This window comes from Ixodes scapularis, unplaced genomic scaffold, assembly GCF_016920785.2.
Source record: "Ixodes scapularis isolate PalLabHiFi unplaced genomic scaffold, ASM1692078v2 PGA_scaffold2__306_contigs__length_199485367, whole genome shotgun sequence".
NCBI lineage: Eukaryota > Metazoa > Arthropoda > Arachnida > Ixodida > Ixodidae > Ixodes > Ixodes scapularis.
The window spans coordinates 169,551,882-169,573,611 of NW_024609857.1; the positions used below are offsets into that span (position 1 = coordinate 169,551,882).

The 21,730-nt window shown below is 47.2% G+C and overlaps 1 protein-coding gene across 2 annotated transcripts in view; it reads right to left on the bottom strand.

Annotated features, from left to right (window-relative positions):
* Positions 1-1,863: 1,863 nt before the first annotated feature.
* The window catches only part of LOC8030193 (carboxypeptidase D), a 33,479-nt gene continuing 13,612 nt past the window's right edge, over positions 1,864-21,730 (bottom strand). For both annotated transcript variants that reach the window (XM_029978105.4, XM_029978104.4), the window contains exons 2-9: positions 20,004-20,219; positions 18,033-18,130; positions 14,118-14,290; positions 10,925-11,112; positions 9,753-9,926; positions 9,525-9,677; positions 8,548-8,690; positions 1,864-2,525 (exon numbers count right to left, since the gene is read on the bottom strand). In XM_029978105.4, coding sequence (XP_029833965.2) covers positions 2,349-2,525; positions 8,548-8,690; positions 9,525-9,677; positions 9,753-9,926; positions 10,925-11,112; positions 14,118-14,290; positions 18,033-18,130; positions 20,004-20,208 — 1,311 coding nt within the window. In that variant the 5' untranslated portion in view covers positions 20,209-20,219 and the 3' untranslated portion in view covers positions 1,864-2,348. The remainder of the gene's footprint in view (positions 2,526-8,547; positions 8,691-9,524; positions 9,678-9,752; positions 9,927-10,924; positions 11,113-14,117; positions 14,291-18,032; positions 18,131-20,003; positions 20,220-21,730) is intronic.

The window sequence follows — 21,730 nt, forward strand, 5'->3', positions numbered from 1 at the left end:
TACAACCGCGTTCGCAACCGCTTTGCGAACGCGGATCCGCTTCCAGTGTGAATGAGCGGTTACGGGAGGACTATCCATACCCTTTTTTCTAAGAGTGCAGGGTTCCGCCAGGAAGCCTCAGGCAGGGCCAGGCCAGGACCGGATCCGCAGGACGATTCCCGGCAGGAACATTACGAGACGGTCTCTCGACAAACTCTGATTTATTACATATGTACATAATCTGCATCGTCCGAGAGCCCTTGCGACCTCTCGTCCGTTCTTTTTATCGGGTTCGTTCGGTGCTCCAAGAGTTTGCAGCCAATGGTGGCCGAGCTGCCAGCAAAAACGTCACGTCCAGGCCCCGCCCTCACTCATCCCCTCGAGCACGCACGCGCACACACGCACACACTGCAGTGGCGGACGGGCTTCATCCTGCGGTGCCGAGGAACTCTCGCCCTCGATAAGCCGTGCATGGAGTCGGCGACAAAGGCCCGCGAGACGCCGCCCTCGATGCCGATGACCCCTCTCACAGGCACGCACCGCGGCTCAGGTTGCAACCCGAACCGACCGCACTCGCCCAGAGGTCTCGCCGCCGGCGCCGTAACCGGACTCCCCGCCCGGCAATGCTCCGGTTCTCGGGACACGAACACGTTGTCGGATGACTCGACCGATCCCCCGGCGGCACGTACACGATTTAGGATGACGCCGCCTGTCAACAACAGCTCAAGGCTTGTCTAAACAGCGTTCCCCGGTGCCGGTCGGATTAGCAAGGGGGAATTCCCGGTCCGAGGGCCTTCCACAACAGCTCCGGGGAACAAAGTCTAAAGGGCAGGAAGGTGTTTCCCGTCGCAGACGTAACAGCCGACAGCGGCGGAGGGGATGAAGATGGAGACGTTGAGTTTCGGACATTTCCGTAGCGTCACAGATTTCTGCACCAGCCACAGCCGCACGACGGCAGGGCCCGGCCTGGGGTACTAACGTCAAGAAGCGTCGGAACGTCGGTGTCTGGGGATCGCGGCGGAGGATCGTCGGTCGACTTTTTCTAATTTGGCTTCGTCTGATTAGGCTTCGTCGTCTGGTCGAGGTCTGGGCGACGGAGCCATGGGCTGGACTTGGGTCCGTGGCTGCGGATGGCTGCGACAACGAGGCGATGGCTGGTTGATAACGGCGACAATGCCGCACTGCAGGGTATGATGATGGCTCCGCACCTCCACCATACTCTTAAGGCCTGTTCACACATGCAGCGGAGCGCTATAAGCACAGAGCTGACATTGTGCCATGCGCGTGCTGACGGGAGCGTACACCACATTTGTATCGCACCGTCAAAACGGTTGCTCATGGCAGACGATAAGTAGCTGACGACAACTGAACAGCGTTACATTAGCGCTTGACTGCATGTTGTAACCGGCCTTTACCGCTCATTCACACTGGAAGCGGATCCGTGTTCGCAGAGCGGTTGCGAACGCGGTTGTATAAAGATCCAGTGCAATTGCACGCGCACTCGATGACATCATGTGCGCGTGCAATTCACCCTGCACTCTAAGAGTGCAGGGTGATGCTCTCGGCAGTGGAGAGTACTAAAGTGACTTTAATGCAGGCCGAGTCGGCACATGCGGACTGGCGCGAGGATGTCGTGCGAGCCACTGCTCCGTCGTCGTCTTAGAAAATACGAGACAGTTATAGAAAAACCAAACAATCTCTTTTTATTGTATACTTTACGCACCGCGTACCAGTATATAATACATATTCTTAGAGTACATATTCATACAAACAGTAACCCGTTCTTAGCTAATATGGTAATGCTTTAATGTCATGCTTTCCCCTTCAAAATTTAGACATTTTCTTTGCGGGAGGGGGGGGGGGGGGGGGGGAGCATTGCACCAGAAAAGGGCGTCCATCATTTTACGCACAGGCTTTTCGCCTGCATATATTCTACCACATCGTTAGATTCCATTATTTTACTGGAAGTTCCGAAATATCACTTTAATATTTTTACATAAAGCGCATTAAGTTTAGAAACATCATAATAAGTTGTAAAATTTATAGCCTTGTATTCGTGCAAATCTTGAACTCTGTAGTTTAAGTATTTTATGTAAAAAAACACGGTTCGCGTTCTATTTTTTTTGTGTAAGTTGTGAAAATGCCGTTTGCTAATACTGCGATCCATTAAAGTTCGTCAAACCATGGCTTAAAAATGCAGAACACAAACGCCAATATAACGAAGATGACACCCAAACTACGTCAGAAAGACGCGGTTAATGTTCGAGCACTGCAGTAGTATTCGGTAGTTCCAAATGAAATCCAAATGGTTCGAGAACGTCCCTACGTTTGAGGTATAAGTTGTTCTACTTTATCTTATCTCTGGCGCATCATCTCATTTTGAGTGTGTCTGCACTGGACGGAGACACCGGCTGCTGCGGCCGCGTCAACTCCACGAAGTTGTCCGTGGGGGCCTGTAGCGACTTGAGCGTCACGTTCAGAATAGAGATCTGCTGGTCCATGACGACGAAGTCCTGCTTCGAAGTGTGGAAGCCAGGGGCCGACACCTGCGGTTGTCCAAAGAAGCAATTAGTACCAACACCGTCGTAGGGACCGGTGCTGGTTTTTGCTATTGCTGTGCATCAAGCAGTAAACATTGAAAGTGTTCCTTGATAGTGACAAATTAAGAACACAGTAGATGCTCTGCTTCAAGCGCAAGCCTTCTGCTTTGCATGGCACATGGTCTCACGCGCAGCCAAAGCCCAGCTGCAGGCAGCCAGGGCGTGGTGGAGGCGGAGCATCTGCTGGGTCCTTAATGTCACCGACTGTAGAAATCATGCATTAATAAGAGGTACGACGTTGCTGCGGGATTCGAATTTTTGTAAGTATGGGCTTCACGACCTTATAATCGGTTTGAATTATTAGTAGGGACGACATACTGACGAGGTGGTTTGAGCTCGAACTCTGTTGCACTTCAATATGGCAAGTGGCAACAGGTACCACCCCGGAGCGCCAATGAGAGGGTCGAATCGAAACACGTGGCAAAGGGTCGCTATAGAGTCTACCCCTGCAGAGAGCTGTCACGGGCTTCGCTCCGTAGTTTTGTTTGGCTGGGGAGAGCCATTGCGTTCGTTCTGCACTGCAACAATGGTGCCTGGAACGCGTCTCCGACTGGTGTGTTTACCGGGTTCAAAAAAGTGGTCCCTCGATTTCCGCCTGATGACGTCATAGAAGTGTCATGCTGTCGCCTGTTGCGACCCTGGCGGCGCCCCAACAGTTGTGGTATAAGTGGCAGACGCCTGTACTGCTGCAGGTCGCTTTTCACTGTGACAGTTCACAGAAGCTGGTGCAGCCGGAAGTTGGGACGCCTAAAGGGACGCCGTGACGAAAGCGACACTCGCGTTCGCTCCTGCTTTTCGCCAGCATTTCTACGGCCAACTGCCAGGATCGCGACAGGCAACAGCATGACACTCGCGTCATTTGTTGCCACATTGGGACCACTTTTGATGTATGGGCGGGATAGGACGCTAAACACACCAGTCGAAGACGCGATCAAGGCACCATACTGCAACTGAGAATAGGGGTGTAAACTGTCGCCCGGTTCTGAGGGCCGATATCTATCATCCGTCTTTTATACATTTTTCTCCGAAACACGGAAGACTGTACGGTGTATGCATTTTGTACAGAAAACAAACAATCTATAAACACAAATTATTTTGCGATTCGGTTTAATACAGAATATGTTATGTGGCTGGCACTTAAACATATCCAGTTAGGTGCCAGCAGTGGAAGTTGACAGGTGCACTGGCAGCCGATCGCTGACACTTTGCTGGTCTTCTGCACAGCGCCAGCTAAATTTCTTCCTCGAGTGCCTCCGTGATACTCCCGGCGGGGCTTAAACATCACGTGTTCACAGACATACAAGGGAGCTCTACTCCGTCAAAGGAGCGCACTCCAATTTTCACAAACCGCAAAAAAGAGTAACGGAGAAGCAAAGAAAGCAAAGCCTACACTACTTTAGAAATGCTCCCTCTGCCGAAACGGGTTGAGATTGCTCGAGTGTGTTGTTCCCTTTTGCCATATTCAGGCGCCAGGGGTCTGCTCGGTGCTGCAGAGAGTCTATGCGGCGAGCAAGTCGTCTGCTTCCTGCGCAGGAGTTGCGGTGACGTCATAACGACGCCGAAATCCGGTTAGCTTTGATTGAAAGAATAGTGGGTAGACCTCAATGCTAGATGCCTTCAGGTCTACCCAGTATTTCTTTTTCCCATCATCCAATGAGAGCTTGGCGTTCTGACATGATCGTAACCCTTGTTAAATAAGCCGACGCAACTGCGCTCCGCATAGACTGAACAGGGTGTTCATCTCTAACCAATGGCTAGCGTTTGCAATTTAATGGCGGACGCCTCCTGCGAAAATTGGTCGCAAGTGCGTACGCGCTGCGTAGTCTCGTGGCGGGTACGAAAGCAGGCGGAAAGGCAGAAACGCTTGCAGTCGAGCGACGCTTTCTTCCCCTCCTTGCAGCTCATATCGCAAACGCGGCCCGTACTTCACGTGACCCTGGTTGGGCAGTTGTAAACTCCCTGTAACCTTGGGCCCTCTACGGCGTTGCCGCGTTCCAGTTGTTCTGTTTTCCGCACTGTGTCTACTGTGTCTACTGTGTCTCACACGGCTGGATGCTCCGAGAAGGTCGAATTCCCACCGCCACCGCACAAGTTGGCACCCAGAAGTAAAACAACAACTGAGCGCTCACGCGCTTACCGTGCACTACCAGATACACGACACAGGGCTGCGAGGCTGGCCGTGATCACGCAGCCGTCGAGGTCTCTTTCCGGGTTCTTAACCTGGCGGATGACACTCTACGAAAAAGCTGCAAACTCGTGGCGGCATCGGATTCATCTCGTGCCTCGTGCGCGGTGCGCACACGAATCCTCGACCGTCAACTTCTGTCTGCCCTTCGCATCATGTCCACGCTTATACACAACATTCTGCGTAACCTTTGCCACGCCAGTACGACCAAGAGGCGTCTTTTTTCTATGTTTGTTTCGTCAGCTTTCTAGCGTTTTTTTTTTTATTATTGGAATCCTCTGCTGTTTCTCTGTGGTCGGTGTTCCTCCATAAATTAAACCGGCTCCATTAAATAGTGAAACTTTACCTTTTTAAAATAAAATTAAGGACACTCCGCCAGTGTATGTAACTGGAACCCCGATAAATCAGTCCTTTGTGTTGTTCTCGTGCACTCCGCGTCATCTTCAACAGGCAACAAATGAGGCCGTGTATAGTTTCTGGGAGTAGCTGTAGCTGGCGCCGGCCACCGTTTTGGTGCAAAGGCCTAGTGGCAGTCCGTGAACGGGGGAGGTAAATAGGCCGAAGCGCCTACTTCGCGGGGAACGAAATGAGCCCCACCCTGCCTGGATTACCACAGTTTTCCTAATTACACAAAAGAGAGCAACCGGACTGCGTGTTAATATGGCTGCGGCAATTTACACCAAACATATAAATTCCTGAAGTTTGTCTTGAAACACCCGAAATATGTGAAGTGTGTACATTCTTTTTCTGGCGACTTAAATGGCTGCACCTTTTTCTTTATGAATACATTCTAAACACATTTTTTCGATTGTTCGCGTTTGTTCACGCTCGTTGATTTGTATGACAAATCGAGAAGCATGAAACAGAAATCAAGAAGCTGGTTGATTCTATTTGGCTCGTCGACGACGGCCGCAATGATTTTGTTACCCGGGCTGGGGGCGCAGGTATTCACAAAATCGCCAGCGCGATTCCGCGTTGTGCTAGTCATGCACGTTGCATTTGCGAGTGAGATTCGCACCCAGGTCATGGAGTCTACGTAGATCATCTCAGCTTTTCCGCATCGCTCATCACAACGAGATTCGGAGCTCTGCAGACCTACCATATCTGATGCGGAAGGAGCATTGAAGGGGGAAAGAAATGCTCGAAAACTGAACTACTTTCTAGGCCAAGCCGACGTCAAATAATTCCTGGGTAAAACGTTACGCTTAAAAGCCACAAAAATGCAAACGGTCAGCGTATTTTCGCGAAACATTTCGCTAAGACTTTACCGACCCCCTAGATGCCGCGCCGTAAACCATTTTATTTTCCACAAAAAACACAAAAAACAACAACAGGTGATTGCCAGCATGCAGCTGCATTCATAGCCTGAACGCTCTGCTTTAAAATATATTAAGGTCTAATTTATTCTGTTGAGTCGCCAAAGCGCGTCGCATGGCCAATCCCGCACTCCCGTAAGCCGCCGCTTCCGCATGGGAGCTTAACATTAGTTCGTAAATTGACCAACGGAGGTGCTGATGGCGCGAGAGATCGTAACGCTATAGCAGCACGCACGGAGCGTATACCGAAATCACCAGAAAGTTTAGCTACGCCGCCGCTTCCGCGATGCATTGTGGGACCTTCCGTCTTTGCGGCGCGGGGCTGGTGCGGTCGCGGGCGGACATGTAGTGAAGATTTGGCTGACGGATAACCTCGCAAAGACCGTGCTAGTGGTGTTGTTGCAATTGTTTTTATTCTGCTCCACCGTTATGGCAGATTTTACGTGTTGCGTCCCTGGCTGCAGCAAAAACAGCACAAAACACAAGGGTGTCGGGTTTCATAACTTTCCGAAGGACCGGCAGTTGAGAGAAGAATGGATCGCTAATGTTCGCAGAGCAAGCAGTAAGGGACGGTAAATGAGTCTTCGCTTGTTAGAAAGAGAGCTACGTAATCAACGTTCTGTGTGCGAAATTGAACTCATGGATTCTAATTGCCCTGTTGTTGAGAATGCGAGGAAACTGACAGAACCGTTGGAGTGTCCCCTGGGTTGGTGGTGCCGCAAGATCGTGCCCACCTCCGATCGTGTTTGCGTCCTGATAAGAATTTCGTGTTCGGCACACACCTGTTCGTAGCGGCAGCTTCCTGCAACATTGTTTTCTACGTTTACAGGTTTTCGAAGTTCTTGACCACGACTGATCACGCCAATCAAAATTATGAAGCTTTTTTTTCATTTGCTCGCTCGCCAAGTGCATGCCGGTAAGTCGTATAGACGCCTCAAATGTAGCCCCGAGGACAAGGCTGGCCAAGATAGAAGCAACGAACAGAAACACGGTATAAACTAATATCGGTGAAGCACATTTCCAATGTGTAAGGTAATGCCAGGTGCACATATATACCCCGAAAGGTCTTGCCAGTGTAGAAAGCCACAGCAGTGCGCCAAACACAAGCTGTGCAATGCGCAGTGCCACAGAAAGCAGAAATAGCATGATCTAAATGTCCACAAGGGCTAATGTTGCTCAGCATGTTTGTCACCAAACCATCTTGGTAGTATTTATGTTGCAAGAGCTTACACTAAACGCTAGCTTTATCTTTAAGAAACAATCTGGTTTGGGGGGGCTTCTAGTGTCATCGACAAATGTCGGGCACGAAAGATTGCGCAACATTGATTGTTCCTTTTCGAGTCGTGTTTGTGAACGGAACCACATGCTCATGCAAATGAACCCCCCCTTCCCCTAACATGCGTGCCCCTGAACAACATTAAGGCTAAAAAAATGGCCTAATCGATCCTTGATTCGTTTTTTAAACGAATCAAGGATCAATGAACCCAATGTACCAATGTATCAATGATCAATGTATTCAATGAACCCGTGGTGATATTGTACAATATTCACTCCTAAGCACTGCAAATGAACTTTGAAAAAAAAAACGCGAGACACCTTTCGAATGTGTCACGTGTTAAAAAAACTAAGAACCCGCCAAAAAGAAAGCTGGACAGCATACTTATACTTGCTTAAAGTAAAATAAAAATATAAATAAAAAAAATCTTGGTACATTTTTGTCTGTTTTGGGGATGTAGCGCGTAACCGAGGGAATTATTAGGTGACGTCGGAAGCTAGGCTTTCGTCCTGTGTGTAGGCACAACCTCCGCACTCCCACCGCGTCCGTCGCGTCCTTGGATCAAAGTAATGGCGGCACCCAAGGTGACTTGCTGATCGAGCATGCGCCAAAGGGGGGTGAGATTTGTATATTCAACAAAATGGGAGCACACAATTGGCGAGAAATCATACAGTAAAAAACCGGATACTTTTTTTTGTTTTTTTTGTTAGCCTCCTCGGGGCATCGCATCTTAAATAAGCCGTTGCAAAAACGTCAGCATGAATATATCAATAACCCGGCGCTACTCGAAGCTGACTGTTGAAGAATTCCATTGTAGAAGCTAACCTCCTCCCTCCCTTCCGAAGCCGCCGGTGGCAGGTGGATGGGCAGACGGATACGGCTTATTATTCGAGCTGCGGCTTGCGCCACCCGTTGTTTGAAGTGTCATCTTGAAGCTGTGCCCCAAAACTGTACTCGGATCGGCCGTGGTGAAGCGCCATTTAGACGCAGTACTTCAAATTATGTGTATTCATGGAGTTCACATAACAGCCGCCTCTAGAACTATGGCGCTTCGAACGACGGGAGGCGAACCATTGGGGAAGCCCCCCCCCCAAAGGGGGGGGGGGGGGTGGTTATTGCGCATAGAAGCAGCGTCTGAGGACAGCTTCGCAAATAAGGTTATCTCCTAACGCCGCTCGAAGCTGAACGAACCTCGAGGGTGTAGCTACCGGGCCTGAGGATCCTCCAATACTCTCCCTTGGACGTCGTCTTGAAGCCGATCCTGCGGTTGGAAATCTTGAGGGACGCCTGGACCACGGGGTTGTCCTCCTCGTCCGTCACAATGCCACGGACGCCTACAAAATTGCGCGCAGTTGTTCAAGGCACGAGGTTTATGCGCAACGTGTAGTACGTCCCATCATAGGTTACAACGTGGGCTCAGGGAACAAAATTATAAGGGCGAAAAGCCGTACGGCGGTTCCACTGTGAGAACATTCTAATAGAATCCTACGTCATGAGCTAGACGCCATCCTGGCACACTAATACGATTCACTTTGAGGAACGTTAATTCTCTGACCAAAAGCAAAAGTTGAATCTTTGTTTAACGTGCGCGCCTTGCTTTCCTGCTTGTCGTTGCTGTTCTTGAAGACTTTATGCATTCACCGTTCACGCTCCAAAAATACCCTAGTAATTTTGCAATAAATGGGGAGTATATAAAGGAAGCCATATTTGAGTTCGCTGTTCACTGCGCATGCTCCAAACGAGCTCAGGCCTGTAGGCTGCCAAGACTGGTAATCTTGATGTAGAATGCACGTTGCAAAAGCACTGTGAAAACTGACTGTCAGCTCGCGCTCAGCAGCCACGGACTCATCTATTTCTGCTACAGGCTAGCGGATACCCTCCAGAGGAGTCATGCTGCCCGTCTTTACGGCTCTAATCATTCTGGGTAGGGATCCGTGGACCTAGCAGGATAGAAGCCTGCTTGCTTCGAACATGCCTGTAACTGTCTGCAGAGAGTTTTTGCTCAAGTATGAAAAAAAGCAACACGCCTGAGACAATGTCCGCAGACTGTGTTTTGCATGATATACCAGCAGCGTCACCAATGGAACCTGCATGTCAGGAAATTTCCCTCGTGCAAGAAAAAAATTCGTATTCCCGCGCTAAAATGCGCGATGATATAGCTGGTGTACCTCTGTGGGCTTCACCCAGAAGGGCAAGCAAGGACTGCTTGTTTTCCTCCCAAAAGCCTGGAAGTTCTTGTCTCGGCGGGAACTTGCAGCAGGAGATCTCTAACGTCACCTCCATGCAGCCGCCCCAGACGTAGTTGTAGTCCGACATGCTGCCTAAGAGAACATTACGGTGTGAGGAACCTCTGCCAGCCGTGCATTAAGTCGACAAAGCCCGCATAATGCGTCCACATTCGAACGGGTACCACGCTGCTCCGTTGGTGATGCCATCGGGGAAGGAAGGCCCGTCCGACGGGCAGGGTGCCCCCAGGAACATGTTGGTATGATTGAATGAGTACACTTTCGCCATATGCTTGAACACGTCGTCGTCAGGCGTCAGCGTCTCATAGTCGTCCTCTTCAAATTCTGCGAGAAACAACAAGAAAAACTTGCAGACGTACGAACGCGCATACTATGAACTTCGAAGTTTCCGCCTGCAGTGACATTTAAAAACATCTAATTTTCTGAAAGAACGAAGGGCGGTTGCACCTCAGTAGCCGGGGTTACGGGAAAACCTTTACAGACTCTGTCGCCTCACAAATACCCTCTCGGATGGCGAAGTATACCATTGGCATTCGAGGTAACAAGGCTAGCGGATGTTTGCTCACATTTGCTTGTATGTTTCCGAAGATGTCTGCTGCCAAAACCTTGATTTTTCAACAATTCTTTACGGCTCTTTCCATGCTGCACAATTGATTGCCATACTCGTCAGGGGATGCGGCTACAGACAATTGAAGTTTAAGAAACGCGAGGCGTGGCCTTTCATGCTTCGTCGTTCTTCGTCGTTCTTATCCGCCGAAGAATATTCTTATCTGCGAAGCGATAATGAAATGCTAAGGAGTTATTACGCCCCGCCTTTCTTCATCTCTCAGTGACCATGAAAGCAGTATTATCTGGTCGACTGATATTGTTTGCAGCGTGCCTGAGTGCGTGCATGTGAGATTTGAAGTTAGTTTTGTGAGTTTGGTGAAGTTTTAAGTTAGTTTTGTGAGATTTGAGAGGTTTGAGGTTAGTTTTGTGAACTTTGCGATATCTGAAATTTGTTTCGTGAACTTTGTCAGGTTTTCAATTAGTTTTTTAGGAGTTGCGTTGTTTGAAAATAGATTTCGTGAGACTTGTGAGATTTTAATATAGTTTTGTGAGGTCAGAGCATAGCTTGGGGAGATGTGTGAGGTTTGAAATGAGTGTCGTAAGATTTTTGAGGTTTGTCAGTTTTTTGCGAGATTTCCGAGGGCAATTTGTTTTGTGAGATTTGTGAGGAATAAAACAAAGTTTTCAAGGTTTGTGAGGTTTAAGGTCCGTTTTCTAAAATTTTTGAGGTTCTTCTAGCCTTCAAGGTATGATATATATTTTCCCCGCCTTACCGGTTATGGACGACATGTCGAAGGGATAGGCGACGACCTTGACCCCGCCGTGGATACTTCCCGAAAGCACAAAAGGTATTTGGCTCATCCAGCTACGAACTGCCGCGGTTTCATTCTGCTCGGGTTCGTGCTGAGTAGAGAAGCGGTTCGGGAAGTTGCGATTCAAGTCCACTTCGTTGGCGTTCTCCCTGCGAAAGGAGTGCACGTATATGTTATGCGTATTTATTCAATAAAGTTCTACAGAGCCTACCGAGCATTCTCGTAAGTGGCGAAATGATATTCACTTGCGAGTGTTTGCAGCATAGCACCTGTGTTTGGCTTTTTGACTGTATGACGGTTTTAACAAAAATAAAGTTATAAATCTCCAAGCCTGACGACACAATTCTCAACCTATACACATGCGAAGTGTTTGCTTTAATAAGGCGCCGATCGGTGAAAGATAAGCACACAACTTGGGCAACTGATTTTATTGTTTTTACTGCATAAAATATTAACCTAAGCGGTGTTACGGGTGTTTTAAATACTCAGTGACATCTTATAAACGAATTCGCATATCTTATAATCTAAGTAACGGCCAGCATGACAATGTAACCTAAACTTTGCTCGGTAAGTACGGGCCCGTTGACGACGACTGAATCCCCCGTATAACTTGAGCCCACCCCAAGGCACCACCGATGCGCTGTACGAAAAACAACAAAGCGCCTGGTAAAAAGAAAAATACAGGCAACGCACTCTTACGTTTTTCTCATACCCTACATAAGCATGGAATTTTAAAGGCTGCCGTGCCTTTGAGAGGGTTCTTATTGCCCTCGTTTTGTGACTCGAACACAGGGTAAAGCATATGTTCGCCTTCAAAACTATCGAAGTGCAAGATCTTCATTTTATGGCATATTTAATTGAAATTAGTCCTATGCATTAACAAACATGCAATATTAAAATAACGACTCGGTACGAAAAGGCAGTCTTTAATACTGTGTTTATAACACATTTTTAAACGATTTCAATACAAAACCTTGAATGTTCGGAGTGTTAGACCACGCGACCGAATTCAAATAATCTTAGACCTAAAACCGAACTTACTATAAACTTGTTTCTAATCTAACTATCAATATGTGCATACCCAAAATATTAAAAAAGGAAGCTTTCATAACGGCAGAAGTAAAGTAACTATATCGTGACTTAACCGCTGTAACAATTTTAGATATGAAATTCATTTGAACTACTCGGGCAAAAGAAAAGACTCGAGTAAACATGTATTTTACTTACTCAAATTCTGCTGCCAACAAGAAATGAACAACGTAATTAACGTTTGAGGTCAAAGAAAGTAGTAGCAAGCGCTAGAAGAAAAATTTATTGCAAATGGCTAGGAAATTGTGTTGGATACGTTATTAAAAATTAAAACAGCGCAAGGACACGGACATGACCAAGAAGGTAGACGAACGAGGCGCTGACTTACAACTAAAGTTTATTCGTGCTAACATCAAGTATAAATACTGAACGTCATGACAAACAAACAACGATAAAAAAAGATAAAAAACATGGATACGTGAACCGTTCTTGCATAAGAAATGTTTAGGGATATTCTGAGTTTCCGGATGTCAGGCGCCTACGTGCCCAGGCACTCTTCATCAGATACTTTAATGCATGTCTACACTTGATGGTAGTCCCTAGAACGAAGCAATACTACCGCTAATCGGGCTGATAAACCTGGCGATCTTCCAGAGCCTTCCATACTCTCGAGCTCCTCCTCGCCTACTCTTCTGGTCCCATGACCTTATTGTTAACCAATCAGCGTTGAGAACCTCACTCCTCCTCTCCCACTCGTCAACCAGTCAGTGTCGAGTCTCGCGTACACTTTTGTCTGGGCATCACGAAATGCCGAACACCTATCCATTGAATGTTTCATGTTAATAATAGCATATCGACTCACGGTGATACGTCGTTACATGACAACAAAGAAAAAAATATGTCGTGACGTAGTGGAAAGACACGCGATTAATGATATAAAATACCTGGGTTCGGTTCCCGCCTGGCACAAACGCTTTTTTACTGCGATGTCCTGTTCCCTTTCACTCAAACGGCCACGTTTTTATCCAAGCTTCACTTTTATCTGGGCTTCACGAAATGGCGAACACCTAACCAAAAAACGCTTCAAGTATAAAAGACACACAAAAAAAAAATTAAAGCCGTTTACAACTCCCTGTAACGCCGAATTAGAGCGCAGCTCTTGAGGAGGAGGAGGGAAGGGTACTGAGGTTCACGTGTTTTCGGAGGGAGAATAAAGGAAAATATTTCCTTTATGATACAGAGTACTACACTAGTCACTATTATTTATTTAGAAACAAGCATAGCTACACTCTTCAGCAGTACCGAGGGATGCACGATTGTCCTATGTATTCAACACTTTCATTGACGATCAGTGATTGGAATCAGCTCCCCGATACAGCTGTTTATTTATCAGTCGTTTTCATCGATTTCTACAATGACACTTCACTGTATTATAACGCTTGAATCGTGCCGCATCGGTTGTCTGTTGTATTGATATTATTGTTGTTAAACTCGCACTATATAATGTTTCATGCGCTGCGAAAAAAACTATATATACGACTGTTTTTTTATGTTTTTTGGTACCGATGTATTACATATTTTGAATAACCCACACCTCTTATAGTCCTTACAAGATTAATAGTACGTAACATCAAATAATAATAAAAGCACTGCGTTACGACTCCTCAGGACAAGATAACACACAGTCGCCATCTATCGGCTAGCTCTGGCACACTTTCGATCTGCGTATATTTTACGCAACACATTTTCACCGTGCGCACGAATTAACTCTAAAAATGTGATAACCGACCACTGCTCACGGCCAGTATATCAGAAATAAAAAACAAGCGTAAAAAGAAGCACAAAAAACCAAACAGCAGAGACGAGTAGAAGAACTGAACGGGGCGAGTGCATGGGCAGTGCGCAGATGTGATCTTGCAAACGACTGCAAAATTTTCGGTCCATTGTTACACACAAATCGGAAGTGCTCTAGGCCTACCCAAAAGATGGCGCCAGCGCGTCCTTCCGTCGTTCTCGTCGTAGGCGGTCACTAGTGGTTGCAATGCCGTCGATCCCAGTCAATGGCGAACGAGTGAACCATCCTTTGCATCGCAAGCTACCACGAAGATGCACGTTCATCACCCACCGTCCGCGCATGCTCTCGCAGTCGCCCTCCTGGGAAATCTCGAAGCCGTCCGGGTTCATGCTGGGCATGATGTGGATGCGCGTGTTGTCCAGCAGGTGGCGCACGTACGCGTCCGTGTCGTACCGAGTCAGCAGGTGCTCGATTAAGTAGACCATCAGCTGGCGACCCACGGCCTGTAAAGAAGCGCCCGCACTGCACACCGGCCACTTCATCTATAAGAACACAAACCTTAATCGGATAGGGGCATGCCGAGAGTGGTTCGAATAGAAAAGCGCTTCGTCATTCAGGGCTTTTGCAGTGTGAGGGAAAACTAGGACGTACCGGCTCTTTCTACATTTTTGAATCTTTAGGAATGACGTCGCGCAATTTAATTCAAAACAGTATTCACACGGTTTCGAGTCGATTCGTTAATGTTCTCAATAGGGCGACAGCAGGTTATTGCCCCCCCCCCCCCCCCTCCTCTCCTTTCCCCAGATATTTAGGAAAGTAATCTAAACCACAGCACGGTACGGTCTTCCCATCAAGTCCGCGTGCTAAAACACGGAATTCAGACACATTTTCCCGTCCGGGAAACGGGGCAACACCATACGATACTCATCGCTACTGCTGGCTGCAGCGTCGATGCCTCCCCGGCCCACGGGGGCCGATAACGCGCCGTTATCGGAGCGCATCATCGTCCGTCCGCTCTCGTCGAAAGCCGGAAGCGAACTCTCGCCACCCGGCCGTCTCCTTCAGCACGATAAAGTCTGTCTGCTGTCGTCAGCGTCACAACTGACCTCGTAAGTGTGACGTCACCGCTACAAACAAACCGTTGCTAGGGGCGTTGTTAGGGACGAATACTTGGGACTGGATTCCCCTCCGAAAGAACGATTGGTCAAGAATCGAACGTGGGAATGTAAACGTCTAAAAATAATAGATAAAGAAAGCCTGAATTTCACACTTGTCACGAGAAAAGTCTGACGAGAATCGAATGTTTGTGAAATATTTGCGACGGCAACTTCCAGTCCTCGAGACGTCTCGAGATGCCTGTTGCACACAGCGAACGAATTTTTAACGCACACGGAATGACAAAGTATGCCGTCTGCAAAGTTTATGTCGTTTGAACACTGATACGATTTATTTTGTTTATATTTGGAACATCGCAGGCGTAAAAAAATTAATCAAGTTTATAAAAACGTATAGTATTTGCGTGCGATTCAGGACACTGTCATACGAATATCATCACACGCATGGAGATATTCTAGAAATACAGCGAGAAAAGCATATGTTTAGAACGTGATATCAAAGCAGCGTTGGGCAGCGTTGGGAAAGACAGCAAGAATAGCATATCCCCCCATCCGCTTCGCTGGTCGTACTTCCAACCAAGTGGATGCTCTGTTTACGACCTTGTAAAAGGACCAGCAGATGTCTCAGAGTATAGTGCCTGGAACGCGTCTCCGGCAGGTGTGTTTTCCGCGTAAAAAAAAAAGTGGTGCCTCGATTTCCTCTTGATGACGTCATACAAGTTTCATGCTGTCGCCTGCCGCGTTCCTGGTGGTGTCAGAGCTGAGGTGCTGTATGCGGCAGACGCCTATTCCACTGCAGGTCGCTCTCCAGGTTGACAGTACACTGAAGCTTAGTCAGCCAGCAGTGGGGACGCTGTGACAACAGCGACACTCGCGTTTGCTTCAACAGTATTAGATCAGGTCAGTTACGAAACTGCTCAAAGACGCTGCTCGCCCGAGCAGTACTCCCCAGCCCGAACAGTAGCCCCCCCTCCCTCTGCCCTCACGACTCGCCTCATGTCGGTCGACGCTCCGGACCGCTTCTATGGTAACTACGTACAGTGTATTCTGTGAAATACGTACGTTTTGAAGCGTAGTGTCTAGGTGGCGTTCCACCGTACTCTATAGAACACACGGTTTTGGAACGAAAATCAAGATGGCACTTCAAACGACGGGAAGCGGACAGAAGCGAGTGAGGGGAAGGGGGGAGGCTCCCCCTCCGCGTAAGTTCCTCAACTGAGGTAATCTAGAAACGTTGGTTTGCTTGTGCTTTTTTGATGGAACCAGCGTTGCCTGGTAGTGGAGCTCTCATACAGTCAAATGGCTGCCACGAATAACCAAAATGTAGCAAAAGCCTTAAACAAAATCGAAAAAAATAACCTAAAACAACAACAACTTTTAGACTTTGTATTCGTAATTCCTGTCGCCCATGGCCTCCCATGGCAATGTGCTTATTGCACTTCCACCACCTACAAGATGCGGTAATTTTTTCAAACGAAAATCGTTAATGTAATCATAATCCCAGGATTAAAATTTGTGACGGATTTGCCGTTCGGGCCCAAAAGTTGCAGCGCTTTTGCGACTCCCCAGATCAGTCTTCCAGTGAAATGTTCAAGCACTGTATTCAACATTGGCGGCGCTAAGCTGACACACCAATGGTAATCAATCAAGAAAATAAATGTTAAAAATTCCACGCTATTCGGTTCACACACATTTATTAGTACCTATTTTTCTCAAATCTTTAAAGACATTTTTCTGCGAACCATGAAAGAAATTTGAATTATTATAGCACAAACAGTTAATATCAAATGGGCCACGCAGAACAGTTAGAACACTAGGCGCATGGAACGCTGAACGCAACAGAACAGCGTCTGAACCAGACTTGTGCCTATCTCAGATACTCTACTCAAGATACTCTATTTCAAATACTTTTGGAAGTATATTGGTATCTTGCAAATACCTTTGATCGAGAGTATTTAATAGTCCATTTTATTTACGATTTCGAGTATCTTGTACTCATTATCTTAATTACATTTTTGACATTCCGCCATTTTCCGAGTTTTTCGGGGTGAAGTGACGTGGGCGTGGCACGAGCAAACGTGAACATTCTTTCGAGCCACCAAATCCACTTAGCTACGGTGACTTTGATTGAGCTCGTGAAAACATAGCTTTTTTGCCGATTGTAACCCATATTTCAGCCCAAAGTTCGTACAATGAAGGTTCTCCCCTCGCCTTCCAAAAGGCGCCTTTTGTTTCCATAGAGTTTTCCCCCCAAAAAATCGAAAATAACAGGTGTTGTTTTACTCAAGTAAAGATGAGCTGCTCTAAATCGGGACGCGCGAGAGCACGTAAAACAATAACTGTTCGTTGGTCGTCGCGACCAAGTAACTGAGTGACGCTGTCGGCCATGTTGATTCGAACGTACATAATGTCGCAAGATTTCATCGTAACCTGCGCAAAACTTCCTATAATTTTGTTTCGTGAATACGAATCTTCTTACGTTTTGTCGTACGCACATTTTTGGCGTAAGATCGTTTCGTTAATCTGGATTCAGTTGTTTTCGTGTGTCTATATGAGGACGGAATGTCTTACTCCTTTTTGTGACTGTAGCGCGGTATTCTTCAAGCTTGCGTGACTTCCACATACGACCATGAGTTGTGAATTTTATGCCCCGAGTACTGCCACTCTCGCATTGTTCAAGATTTTTTATACTTTCGACCTCCACCCTCTTTGATACATTTAAGAAACAAAATCAGACCTAATCAAAAAATATATATATTTTGAAATCGGAGTCGTGTTGTTATGTTGCAGATCGTATCTCTTGGTATAAATTCCTATAAATAATTATTCTGCGGTAAATTAAAATACCGGTGTCACAGAAGAATAGCCTCAATGTAACAACGCCGCAGTCAACAGACTCAACACCTAATGGAAGCAATAAAATGGGTAATCGACTTTCTCTCTGGCCGCAATCAAACACCACAAAAGCACCGCGCAGTGATTCTCTAAGAAATTATCAGGAGTTTTACTTATGTAGCACATAATTTTTTTCTCTATTTGGAACCAACGTATATGTTATCTTTTAGTTCGCCAAGTGATTGAAAAATAACAAGACGCACCCGTTCTCTCGGTACACCTGTACAGTTCTCACCTCGTTGCCGTGCATGTTGGCCACGTATTTGACGTTGGGCTTGAGCAGCGTCTCTTCGTTCGGATCTCTGCTAATGAGGAGAACCCACAGGTCCCGGTCTGGAGAGATTTAACCGAGTGAGCAAAGGCAGAAACTATTTAAGTGAATGGTGCAATCAGGATTCGGAAGATAACTTCAAATTGTTTTACATAATCTTATAAAAAATATTTGTTATAATGTGTACGCAAAAACACTAAGCCTAAAAAATGGTACAATGTCATAGGTATAAAATTATGTACAAAACAGAAGAAGAAACAAAAAATAGACACTCAAAGCTAAAATTATGCACAAATTAGTGACTTTCTTGCTCGTTTAAAATTGGCAATTTCACAAAACAGTATCGATTACAGATTGATCTAGCTCGTTATAATCGAATTGCATTTTTGTAAGTTGGTATGTATGGTTCAAACCCCACAGACAAAAAGGGCTTTCAGAGCCTTTGGTCCCGGAAGAAACCACGAAAGCAAAGAGTGCCTAAAGGCGATGGTGAATGAACAGCTGCGTTGACAACCTTATGCGAAGACAAGAAATCATTAAAACAACTTTTATTAAGCAGTGCCTTTCGAGATGAGACTTTGTGGTTTAACATTCAGACACTCAAAAAAACAATCTAGGTCAGGTCGAAAACGGTACTGCAGCAAGAAGCAAGCTGCCCTGTTGTAGAACAGTAAAGATCTAAAACTGAGAAATCATTTCTACTAAACCGAGTCGAGCAGAAAATATTCAGTTGCGGAGGGCACCTTTATGCTGGAAGATAGTCAAAACAAACTGCCTATACTCCGCGACAACTTTTCTTGGCAATCTAGTGGAAGGTACAGGCCCGCGTCCCCTCTCCCATTTTGAGTGTGCGCGGGCTCTCCTCCTCTCCCCGGAAATGGGGGAGGAGGAGAGCCTGCGTACACTCAAAATAGGAGAGGGGACGCGGGCCTGTACCTTCCACTGCATTGCCAAGAAAAGTTGTCGCGGAGTATAGTCAAATAGTCAGAACGAATTGTTTGAGTCAAAACCACCTACAGTCGGCGACAGCTGAAAGGAGGAAAGCAACACAATTCTAGCGCGTATTTTCTTCTCTAAATGTCAAGCACGCTCTGTCAAAAGAAAAAAAGCACCGATTTCTTTTTCATAAAGACACCGAAACATTATTTAAAACAAATGAAGTGATTATCACATTGCACCCAGTGCATTGTTCTCGAATATCGTTACGTCAAAGTAACGCGTTGACGCCACCAAGTGACGAAGCTCACAACCACGCCGGCCTCGTCGTAGCCTTGCCTCTGCAGTTAAACATGACGTCACGAACGCTCTGGAGGCACCGGACCTCCCAAGACGCATCGCGCTCTCCGACGGCTGCTCTTCGAGCGCTTGCTGGAATCGGCCGTTTGGAACAAAAAACACATAGCCATCCGTTTATTATAGGAACGTGCGATTGTCATTAGCGGATTTGTTGTTCGTGTTTAATGTATTTTTAAACGTAAGAAGTGCATTTCAGTTTTCATTTGATTGTCTTAAGAAAGGCCTTACGTGGCGGATCTCAATAGTCTTATAGTCGATACCCAGCCATTGGGAGCGCAACATTAGCCGATAAAGCCGCCAAAAACAATTCACAAAGCAAGAAGCGTAAACGTATCTTTAGTGCGGAATTTTATAATTCACGGGCTGAGGGTAGAGACTACGTGAGCGCTCGGCTGCCACTCGCATTTCAGTCAGTCAGAACACGAGACCCTGTCGAACGCTGTCATCGCCGTTGGCCGGCGTAAATGGTAGTCGAAATTATGAGACACCCAATTACGCTCTCGTCGGAAGTGCGGTATCGGAGGCAGACGAACGATTGCACCGCAATGTATTGGCCCCCCAAAAAGTGTTCTGCCTGCTTTCCTAAGGTACATAGTATAATGGGGCAATTATTGCGTGGAAGATTAACGCGTGACTTACTTTGGACGGACTTTCCGATGCTGTACAGCCTGGTGAGGTTCGGGTAGTTGGCGCTCATGTTGCGCAGGAAAGCGGTCATCTCCTCGTGGTTGAAGTACACCTCTCGCTTCTCGTCTCCCGCGCTCTGCCCCCGCACGTGCTTCACGGTGCTCAGGCACAGGAGGACGAGCACCAACACCGACGCGCACCAGTTGAAGCGAGGCATGCTGACGGAACCTGCGAAAGCGAGGTATTCCGGACTCAGGCAGGCAAATGACTATATCATGTTAGTATTTTGAGCCTGAGGGCTCTATTTTTCGCTATAAACGGCCCACTCTGGTAACCACTTGGAGAGCAGCCAGTGGAGGCCACGTCACATCCGGCGTATTCGTGACTTTATTTTTCTCGGAATGTTCAAAGCTGCGGCGAGGCTGACGTTGTCAGGATACTCAGCCGCTCCAGCCACCGAAGCAGTCGAAGCACGCCAGGGATACGGCCACCCGAACTAACCGCAAAGCCGCTTTTGTGTGAATTTTGAGTGACGGGTTAATCTTCTATAATTTTGTAGAGGGAGAATAGCGACGTCTCGGAAACACAAAAAGAGCTCCTTTGAGTGGGGAGTGACTCCCTCCCTTCTTCTCTTGCGCTGGCCGTAGAGCTGTCGGGATGACGTCAGGTTGCGAGATGACGTCAGGTATGTTAGTGGATTCGGGAATACAATTCTGCGCGTCACGTTCACACACTCTCGTTGGTGAATCCCGAGGGGATAATTCTTCGTTTGATGAGTTAATTGCGTTATGGGATTCGGCGGTGCAGCTCTTCACGTCCCGTTCACACACTCTCGCCAAAGGAGATTCATCGTTGTCCGTAGCCTGCCTGTTTTCCTTTTACCTCACTGAGCATTCTCCGTTTTCTATCTTCAAACTGTTTTAAAGCAACGGTTTCATGCTGTGGTAACTCATGATCGCAGAGCAAATTACGTTCGGCTTGTTTGACCGTGGCTGAAGTTGTTCCGCAATGTCCAATACATATCCTCACCAACTCTAGAGACCCGTTAGTGAGAACCGTATTGGTACCTTTCCAGTTCGCTCTGAGACAGCGCCGTCATGGTAGGTTTTAAGTTAATTTCTAAGCCCTGTTATTAACGGCCAACGGAAGCCTTTAATGATGGGCGATTATCGTCGTCAAAGGGCTGACATCTCGAGACCTCGACTTCCCTCCGGCAGCAATGTTCAAATATCGTCATCAAAAGGGCTGACATCACGACACCTAGGCTTTCCTCAAGCAGCAAAGCTGGGCTCGGTGGCTCCAACAGCGTCTTCAAATTGTTGGGGAACCGGTGGCCGAGTGGGCAAAAGCGTCTCAGCTCGGAGCGTGGAGTGGAAGCTTGCGCTGGAAACCTCCTGGGCTCGATCCCCACCGCCCCCGCCCGTTTCGATCTGGATGAGTTTCGTACCGGCACGCGTCTCTACTGCGTGATGCACGTAAACAACCCCAGGTTAGCAGTTGTACTGCACTGCTTAAAATTCTCATCTACAGCTATGCGACCGGTCACCCGTTGAGGCGTACCAACATCAAGGCTGTATAAACATACGAAGCAAGCCAATTCTTTCCAAATTGTTCTCTCTGACTTCTTGATGCTGTAAATACATTATTAAACAGTGTACATACATATCGGGAAACCCCTGCTCCTTCGAGTTTCCTGTTCCCGTCGCGCCCGGAGATGGTCCGACAGTCAGCTTTGCTAC